This window comes from Mchenga conophoros, linkage group LG16 (genome assembly GCF_057382185.1).
Source record: "Mchenga conophoros isolate Kocher_MC1m ecotype Shallow Benthic linkage group LG16, M_conophoros_male_GT1.1, whole genome shotgun sequence".
In the NCBI taxonomy this organism is placed as follows: Eukaryota; Metazoa; Chordata; class Actinopteri; order Cichliformes; family Cichlidae; genus Mchenga; species Mchenga conophoros.
In genome coordinates, this window is record NC_140541.1 from 19,266,818 (window position 1) to 19,276,794 (window position 9,977).

At 36.6% G+C, this 9,977-nt stretch overlaps 1 protein-coding gene across 1 annotated transcript; it reads left to right on the plus strand.

Annotated features, from left to right (window-relative positions):
* Positions 1 to 1,691: 1,691 nt before the first annotated feature.
* On the plus strand, positions 1,692 to 8,605 carry u2af1 (U2 small nuclear RNA auxiliary factor 1). Its single transcript, XM_085249787.1, has 8 exons — positions 1,692 to 1,789; positions 3,281 to 3,368; positions 3,591 to 3,657; positions 4,602 to 4,651; positions 6,191 to 6,289; positions 6,386 to 6,519; positions 8,091 to 8,183; positions 8,276 to 8,605. Exons 1-8 carry the CDS (start codon positions 1,746 to 1,748, stop codon positions 8,415 to 8,417), a joined length of 717 nt encoding a protein of 238 aa, XP_085105913.1. The 5' UTR covers positions 1,692 to 1,745; the 3' UTR covers positions 8,418 to 8,605.
* Positions 8,606 to 9,977: the final 1,372 nt, after the last annotated feature.

A 9,977-nucleotide genomic window follows, 5' to 3' on the forward strand; every position in this document is an offset into this window, starting at 1 on the left:
GGTTATTCCTACTTTTTATTTTGTACAAAACACTGTGACTGTCTGTCTGTGAAAAGTGCTACATTATAAGTAAATATATAAACTTTTCAGGGTCTAGTTTCAGTTTTTTGTCCATGCCTATATTGATGTGCATTATTATCACTGATGGGATTATAACTAATAGGAAAGCTAAATCATTAAAGTTTTATAGAAAAGCGCTATACAAATACAGGCCATTTACCATTTACTTTGATGGGTATAGACCCTACATGTGTTTTTGCTTTTCTTTTTTTTTCATAAAGGAGCTGCAAACATAATGCAATGGACCAGCCAATCTATCCACTAAACATGTGGTTATGTTTCCTTTTGATTCCCTGTAATGTTTTGACATGTAAAATATAGAGATTACTAAATAAATATCTTCTGATGAAGTCCATAGCATTCATGTTTCCTTATTTTATTTGTAAAACATTGCAAGTCGGTTTTGTGTATCACTTTCATGTATTTCAAGGCGTTGGATGTTGCAGTAATTTATCATTTTGTTTTTTTAATGATGTAATATGAAAATGTAATCAAGAAAGCTAAATCGGTAAATTATTAAACCATTTCTAAGGAAAACAAATACACACACGTACATGTGAACTATTGTTAAATCCTTCATTTAAACAGGTTGATGCACTGAGAATGAGATCTCCTTTTCAAAAACATTTGTGTACAGAAAGAAAAAGAATACAGGGATTCAGATGCAGATCCAATGAAATCAGAGACTTGTTGCTTGTTCCATTTAAATCTAATTTTTGATTTAATAGTAATCAAAGAGTAGAGGTAATCAGGCAATCTTTGCAGTATAACTTTGGAAATAAACATCACACAATGCTACCATCACATCTTTTCATATTATAGCAAGGTTGAATAAGAAAAGATTCTGCTTTGATAAATTACAACTGTGAGACTGAATCAAGAAACTTGAAGATGGATGCAGAAGCATGTATATTAGCAATATTACCATAATAACACAGAGACAAAATTGTGACTTGTAAAGCTATGTGATGACTAATGATTGAAAAACAGAATTTGTTTCAAAATATGAATCCAATCTTTCCTTTTGATTTTCTTCACAGGTGTTCCACATAGGTCTTAAAAATGAGACTAGCATCCAGGCAGAGTCTTAAACATCCATAAGAATCAGTAGTTTCATTTTGTTTCAATATGGACTGGCTGGATACTTTTAAATAAGCATGTGTATAATATAGACCTTATTTTATCAGAATTTAAAACAAGTTTAAGTTGATTAGTGAATTCTGAAATATGTCAACTCTAGATTTGCTAGATTAAGGGTCGAATTAGCTGGATATAAAATAAATAATCAGATGTAAAATCTGTAAGAGTATGGGGCTTTTGTACAAATATAAATGATTTTTCTCTGTTGAGGAATATTTTGGGAGTTTCTAATCTTAAAAAAAGGGGCAAGAAACAAAAGAAACTTTAACTCTTGAGCCACACATAAATAAATAAATTTTAACCGTTCATTGTACAGGGGATAATTTAACTTAATGATGCCACCATTATGCAGTTGAGCACGTTTTACATTTTAAATTTAAAGGACAGTTCCCTATGCCGGTAAAAAAATAATTTTACAAAGATACTATGAATGGGTGCCTTATAAACTGTTAATTTTTTTTATTATTAGCGCAGACAGAGGTTAGGCTTTTACTTTGGAGGCCCTTTACCGGAAATACAATTGTTGACGCTACAAGCGAGCCAAGATGGCGGAGTACCTAGCATCCATTTTTGGGACAGAAAAAGATAAGTAAGTATTTAATGTTAACTTGGTAATTTCAGTATTAATTTTCATCTGTTTATCCTATGGCTACTTTTTGCTGACAGGATTTGGTCTTGTGGTATTTACAGCATGCAGCTGGCTAGGCTTCTGTGGCTTTATCTGCTAGCGCGATATGCTAGCTTTCGCAAGTGAAAAACCGCGCGTGCTAAAAGCTAGCTAGCAACATCTGGGTGATGAACAGTGCTGAGCTGGTCAGAAAGCAATCACAGCGGGTAACTTTAAATGAAAATATAGTAAATTCACATTCCAAGTTGAGCGTAAGTGGTGCACAAACTAGACCCTTTATTGGCGTTAACAAATATCATACTTTGTAAAACTCACACGTGTTTGAAACAATGGAAACCTCCAACGTACTAGAAGTGCTCATTAATCGCATTTAGGTAAATGAACTTCGTCTTTGTAATTTGTCTAGACCGCTATTTTATTCATTGCACTTTTTTTTCTATTGTCCTCTTTCCGGGTTGTAACAGTTAATTTGCTGAACCGCCAACAAAAAAGCGTTTTATGCCCAATGAAGCAACGTAGCCTCGTAGAAATGTAAAGCAGACATTGAAATGAAAACGTGTAAAACTTCATGGGTTGTTATTAAAAATTTTTTTAATAATAATACTGAGTGAAAACGGTTCAATACTGAGTAAAATGATCATGTAAAGTGAAAGTGGAATGTGTAACCAGCAGTAGTTTGGGTGTATTAGAGCAGGGCGATTATGAAGAAATTGAGCTGATTTTTTGTACAGTAGAATTTTGAAATTTACCATTTAAGTAAATGGTACAACTCGAAGGTGACGGAAACGTACTTTTTTCAGTATTATAAACAATTCTGAAATATTGGGCCATACAGTCATCCGAAACAACAGTTGAAGAAGAGTGTGCAGGCAGGAGTGTCAGGGGTGAGACCTGCTATGATGCATGGTTTGGAGATAATGGCACTGACAAAAAAACAGTTGAATATGCTAGATTGACATTGAGAATGACCTTGATGGACAGGATTAGAAATGAGTATATATGTAAAATAGGATGACTCAAGTGATTTGGAGACAACGATAGAGAAGCAAGGTTCAGATGGTTTGGACGTGGTGAAAATACTGGACAAAGGATGTTGAATATGGAGCTGCTAGGAAGGAGGGAAACAAGGAAAACAACAGATAATTGATGAATGTAGTGAAGGAGGAAAGGCAGATTGAGGTAGGAGCAGCTGGAAGAAGATACAATGAAATAAGAAATAATGTCAGTAGTCATGTAAACTACCAGGAGTTCACAGGGTTTTCCATACTTGTTCTTTTTAATGTTATTTGTTATGTGTTGCATGTTTTCTAGTCCCATCTAGATCTTTTAGGGTATCAGTTTGTTTGTTTTTTTTTGTATTCAGAAATATTAATAAACATTGTTTTTATGTTTACCTCACCTGAGAGTACAGCCTCCCATTTTTCAGTGCTCTTAATATATTTTGTTTTACAGGGTGAACTGCTCTTTTTATTTTAAAATTGGTGCCTGCCGACATGGTGACCGCTGCTCCAGATTACACAATAAGCCGACATTTAGCCAGGTAAGTTGCCGATCCTCGAGTTTTATTTCTAGTATTCAAATTGATAAAAGAGCAGCACAGACCTCACAGAAATGGCAAATAAGAGTTAATAAACTGCGCACAAAATAAAAGTGTACTTTACAATCACAATTTTTGATTTTGGGATTGGCTTGATCTGCTAAATATTGTAATTTGATACCCAATGTGTATAAGTGCTCATCATCATCAACGTTTGTGCTTCAGACGATTGCCCTCCTGAACATTTACCGGAACCCCCAGAACAGCGCCCAGTCTGTGGACGGCCTGACCTGTAAGTAAAAAAAAAAAAAAATAGACCATTATTATTATATATTAAAATATTACTATTATTAAAAATGTGGTCTGTGAGTGTCTGAAAAGTTATTTATTTTTATTGACCTTTACCCATGTTGTGTCTGTTTGCCACCCGTGCTGCTGCGAGTAGACAGCAGTTGAGGTTTAAAGTGACACAATGAAGCGAAGCTTATCAAGCCCTTTCTAATGGTTTTATTTACATAGTTAATTAAAATCAATGTGTTAGCTGTACTTACAGAAACACGCCAACTGAAAAGTGTCTTCTATCTGGAATATAGCAACAATTACACTGTGTATAGATTATTCATGTCTACATCTTAAGCACTTATTCACTGGATTTATTTATTCTGTTATTTATAACAAACTGTTGGTTAGCTGTTTTTTAATCTTATTCGACATTTGTTACATTTAAAGGTTAGCTTGGTTTAACCTGTGTTGTTTGGATCACAGACAAATTAGACATTAGAGTCTGAGGTTTATTCTGAAAGAGCGTTCTGCGTACAGGGATTTTAAGACCGATATACTGATAATGACATTTGCTGATATTAAAATCTAAAATATTTAAATATATCTGTGGATATGTTTTATTTACTTTCAAGCATATAAAGTATAAACAGATTTCCCAAACAGATGCGAGCTTTCCCTGGCTCTGCTCAGATCAGTTCCTAATTTCTTGCTCCAAGCATAGGTTGCCAGTGCCACTCATGACGCTGTTTAAGGGTGTTTCTCAAGTCTCATTTATCAGATATTTTGAATGCTAACTCACACCTATTAATTTAAAGAAATGCATTTGCACGTTAATTACGTTTACCACCTGAAAACGAGCAGTTAATGTGAACTGACCATTGATGTCATTGCAAGCAATTATTTTATGCAACTTAGTGTTTGTTGCTGAAACTGTGAATTATCTTTAACCACTAGGTACCATCAGTGACACGGAGATGCAGGAGCACTATGATGAGTTTTTTGAGGTAATTCATTCCCTTGTGAAGTATTTCTCATGTTGTGCCTCTCTGCCTCAAACCATGACCGCACCGCTTTTCCACTGGTGCATTTGTTTCTAACCGTGTTTGAGGTAATTAATGAAGATCCATTCTCAAGAACTAAAAATAAAAGATGCAAAGTTGTTGGATTGGTGTGACATCATGCAAAATATAGTTTTTGTTGGGCAATTGGATGACAACTGATGTCATTCTGATGTCTGTATGGTGAACGTCAACCAGCAGTTAGTTTGCTTAGTCTAAGATAAATACTGGATATGGGGAACAGCTTGGGTTAAAACAGCTAAATGTTGTGTTCATTGATTTGGAAAAAGATCTATTTTGGTGCTCTTTCAAAGATTTTACATGCGTATCTTAACTAACTGATAGCTGCTGTTGCACATTCACTGAACAAACAGAAGAGTGGGTTCAGATATCTTCTTCAGCTTCCCACTGAGAAAGGAGTCGTGCATATTTTCCTTTAACAGGCTCTTAACTGATTTGTTGTAGTCAATGCTCACAATGCGCACACAGTGTTGGGAAGGTTACTTTTAAAATGTATCCCACTACAGATTACAGAATACATGCCCGAAAATGTATAAATGTATTTTGTAACGTATTACGTTACGTTACTCAATGAGAGTAATGTATTCTGAATACTTTGGATTACTTAATATATTATCATGTTTTTTACAACTGCATGAATGTACTATTGCTGTGTGATTTATTACTATTACTGAAGGTCCGCAGCTCCGAACCGTAGTAAAGGGACCTCTGACTGATACGGCGGGTTCTGTGTCGGGCTCATAGCCGAAAACTAGCTTTACTTTGTCGTGTGAGTCAACTTTGCTTGCGAGAGACAGAGAGAGGGTTGAAAGGCTGCTCCAACGGAACTTATTGTTTCGGAGGAAAACAGGAACACAGTGTACAATTGAGTCTTAATAGCTTACTTACAACTGGGCTCGTCAGGCACTCTTCTTGGCTGAAGTGGTTATTATTATATTTACATGCTTCCAGCTCCCGTTTCTACTCGATGACAGCTTGTACTTTTCTACTTCCTTTTTCTCCCTCCTCACGCTCACAGACACATAACGTGTATGGCAGTCCATTCTTCCTGCAGCACAGACTACACTGCCCATGATGCTACATTTTTTAGGGCTATGCCTGTAGCATTCTGTAGCTTAGCACAACAACAACAACAAAAAGGCGCTCTCTCACCCAGGAAACACACAGTCGCAGAGAGTCTGTAACCATGGCAACCATAACGCTGCCACCTGGAACCTAGCTGTCAAACAAAACCCAAACAGTCCTGACCCACGACAATATGAAACAGGAAAATACCGCCGTGTAATCCATTTATTTCAACAAAGTAACTGTATTCTAAATACCACCTTTTTAAATGGTAACTGTAACGGAATACAGTTACTCATATTTTGTATTTTAAATACGTAACGGCGGTACATGTATTCCGTTACTCCCAAACACTGCGCACATAACATCAGACTTGACTTCTCTATCATTTCCTCACAGGAGGTGTTCACAGAGATGGAAGAAAAGTACGGCGAAGTGGAGGAAATGAACGTATGTGACAACCTCGGTGACCACCTAGTTGGAAACGTGTATGTGAAGGTGAGTGTCAGGCTTCCACTTTCCCTGAAATGTAGTGAAATTTGGCTTTGATCCACTGACATAACTTTTCTCTTCGACTGCCATCTCTCTTTGTAGTTTCGTAAAGAGGAGGACGCTGAGAAGGCTGTGATAGACCTAAACAATCGGTGGTTTAATGGACAGCCCATCCATGCTGAGCTGTCTCCTGTCACAGACTTTAGAGAAGCCTGCTGTCGCCAGTATGAGATCGGGTGAGTTTTACATCAAAGGAAACAGCTTACAAGCTGTATTTAACCCCAAAAGGCCTTACAGAGGGTCCAGAACAGGAATATCCAACACAGTCAGGGTGGGCCAGCTTTCTGATACAGAGTCAGATTATAATAGTTTGGTAAATTCACAGCTAGTGAGCAGATGCCTGGTGTGTGTTGTTCCCCCCCCCGTTGCATTATTATTCGCTCTGTTTAGCCAGCTGCTTCAGCCAAAACCAACACAGTATTTCCAGTTGTTTAATGTTGTGTACCACATGTAATAAAGGACAGCTTCAGACTGTGTCCTAAACTGTTTTTTGTTTTTTCCAACATCAAGTTCATTTGCAAAACCAGCTATGTGTTTCCAGTAGTTCAGTATTTGTTTTATTGAACTAAAGTGAGGATGGTAGAAATATGATATTGTTTAGCAGTGGTGAAATTCTTGTTCAGTATAGGTTTGGCCAGTTTTGATTATTTTACCTTGTTTTATGTATTTATTTATTTATTGTAAAAAAAAAAAAAAAAAAAGTGCTGGAGAGAAACAGAAACTCAGATCTGTTCGGCAATTTCTGATCATTTAATCAGCACAAGTAAGACCTATTTGCCAATTAGCTGATTCATTTTAGAGGTTTAAAGTTTAAAGCAGTGTTTGGTATCCTATTCATGGTGCGCCTAATGAAAGTCACTGTCACAGTCCACTCATGAGTACTTCTTTTTTAAGTTCAAGGTAAAGTTTCTAACTAGAAGCTTCTGTTTGTTCCTGGGAAAAGTAATTAAATTAATTTTTATTTATAAAACGCCAAATCACAACAATAGTTGCCTCAAGGCGCTTTATATTGTAAGGTAAAGTCCTTAAAATAATACAGAGAAAACTCAACAATCAGATGACTCCCTGTGAGCAAGTGGTTTGGCGAGAGTGGGAAGGAAAAACTCCTTTTTAATGAGAAGACACCTCCAGCAAAACCAGGTTCTAGAAGATTCTATGGAAGAGCTAGAGATTAATAATAACTAATGATTAAATGGAGAGTGGTGTATAAAGTCATAGTGATTGGAGAGAAAGAACGGGGAATGAAAAGGATACACTTAATGCATCATGGGAATCTCCCAGCAACCTACAGCTATTGCAGCATATCTAAGGGAGGATTCAGGGCCACCTGATCCAGCCCTAACTATATGCTTTAGCAAAAAAGAAAAGTGTTAACCCCAATCCTAAAAGTAGAGCAGGTGTCTTGTCTCCCGAATCCAAACTGGGAGCTGGTTCCAGAGAAGGGGACCTGAAAGCTGAAGGCTCTCCCTCCCATTTTACTTTTAACTACTCCAGGAACCACAAGTAAACCAGCAGTCTGAGAGTGAAGTGCTTTATTTGGGTGATATGGTACTATGAGGTCTTTAAGATGAGATGGGGCCTGATTATTCAAGACCTTGTATATGAATTATTTTAAATTAGATTCTTGATTCAAGAGGGGACCAATGAAGAGAAGCCAGTATAGTAGAGAGATGGGTGAAATATGTCCTCTGGGTTCTCTGATTCTTGCTGCCCTGGTTTTCATATGCTTTGTGTGCTCTCTCCACAGGGAATGCACTCGTGGTGGTTTCTGTAACTTCATGCATCTGAAACCCATCTCACGTGAGCTGAGGAGAGAGCTCTACGGCCGTCGAAGGAAGAGGTACAAACTTTGCATGTCAGGCACGTCGTTAAACCTTCGGATGTTTCACATTTTGTCACGGTTCCTAATCCTCTACTTCCTCACACCTACAGCCGCATCAGGTCTCGGTCTCGGTCAAGAGACAGGCGGTCTCGCTCGAGGGACAGGGACAGAGACAGGGACAGGGGTCGAGGAGGCGGCCGTGACCATGAGAGACGTCGCTCCAGAGACAGAGAACGTTCGGGGCGATTCTGAACTTCGAGCAGTGACTACTTGCCCTCCCTGTGTTCATCCCTGTCTTTTTTTAAGTTTGTACCCTTGCAGATCTGTTTTGGGACTAACTGAAAGGTAGCTGTTTCGAAGATGTGAATCCACTGAGGAGTTTGGTTTTTCTTGATTTCTGAAAATGACTTTCACTTCATTAAATTTAAATTTGTACCAAACGATAATGATTACTGAGTCTCATTTCATATTTCATAGTAAGCATTCATTTCAAAATCAGATATAGCCACTGATGAGTCATTATTCCTCACATGTAGTGTGTTGTTGAACTTAGTCGTGAAGAAGTTCATGATCTAGGATAATTTCTTAGTTTAAAAATTTTAAAAACAGGATTTTCTTGCCCACTCATTTCTGCTGCCATAGTTACTTCCATTTCTATTACATGTGATTCAAGATTTTATATCTCATATAGGCTGTAGACAGAAAATGGATCATTTGTTTCATAGGCGGATAAAACAATATCCGGCTGTGTAAAATGTAAATAAAAACAATGCAATGATTTGCGAATCTCATGAGAACATTTATTTGTTTGTTTGTTTTTTCACAGTAGAACAGAACTGAATGTTTAAACTACAACTGAGGATTAGGGCCACCGAGGGGAAAAACATGGGTATGTCCTTTTTCTTCTTTTCCAGAATTCTGAGAAAAAAGTCAGAATTCTGACTTTAATCTGGAAAAGGAGAAAAAAAAGAAAAGATGTGCCCACGTTTTTGTTTTTTGTTGGCCCTAATCCTCTTCCGTGGGGAACTGAGACCAGAGGCCCATACTATGAAGCACTTTTGTTTTATCCAGCTAATTTCAGGATTAACTCTGCGTTTCCTGCACATTTAAGGTGGTTCACTTCTTAACCCTTGGAGGTACCTTAAAAATGCATCCACCTTTGTGCCTAAGGACAATAAATGTCCATTCCTCAAAAAGTGCTATAAAAACTTTATATATTCATATTTTTTTTCACTTTAAATTGGTCAGTCTTTTAAAACTACTTCTCCCTGAAATATTCATATAAAGTTTTAATAATATTTTCGTTGTTTTAACCCTTTAAATCCCAGTTTCATTACATGAGCGCCCTGTTTTTTTAGCCCCAAAAAACAAAAAAACTAAATATTTTCCAAAAAAAACATTTGAAGTAATATTTGATTGTTATTATAATTAGGCCTTTAGATGGACTAAAGATTGGCACCAAGAGTCATTTCGATCGCCTTTTATTTTTTTTCCAGGAGCGCATTTCATAAAATGCACACTATCGACCACGCCCAAAAAGTGCAATAAAAATATTAAATATTAATTTTTTTTTTTAACTTTAAATTGGTCAGTCTTTTAAAACTACTTCTCCCTGAAATATTCATATAAAGTTTTAATTATATTTTCGTTGTTTTAACCCTTTAAATCACAAAAAAACTAAAAAAAAAACTAAAAAACTAAATATTTTCCCAAAAAAACATTTGAAGTAATATTTGATTGTTATTATAATTAGGCCTTTAGATGGACTAAAGATTGGCACAAACAGTCATTTCGATCGCCTTTTATTTTTTT

Excerpts from the sequence above, each read along its gene's own strand:
- u2af1 (XM_085249787.1), top strand. The coding sequence starts at position 1,746 with ATGGCGGAGTACCTAGCATCCATTTTTGGGACAGAAAAAGATAA. Across the intron at positions 3,658-4,601 it reads GTCTGTGGACGGCCTGACCT|GTACCATCAGTGACACGGAG; the intron begins GTAAGTAAAAAA and ends TTTAACCACTAG. Across the intron at positions 4,652-6,190 it reads ACTATGATGAGTTTTTTGAG|GAGGTGTTCACAGAGATGGA; the intron begins GTAATTCATTCC and ends ATTTCCTCACAG.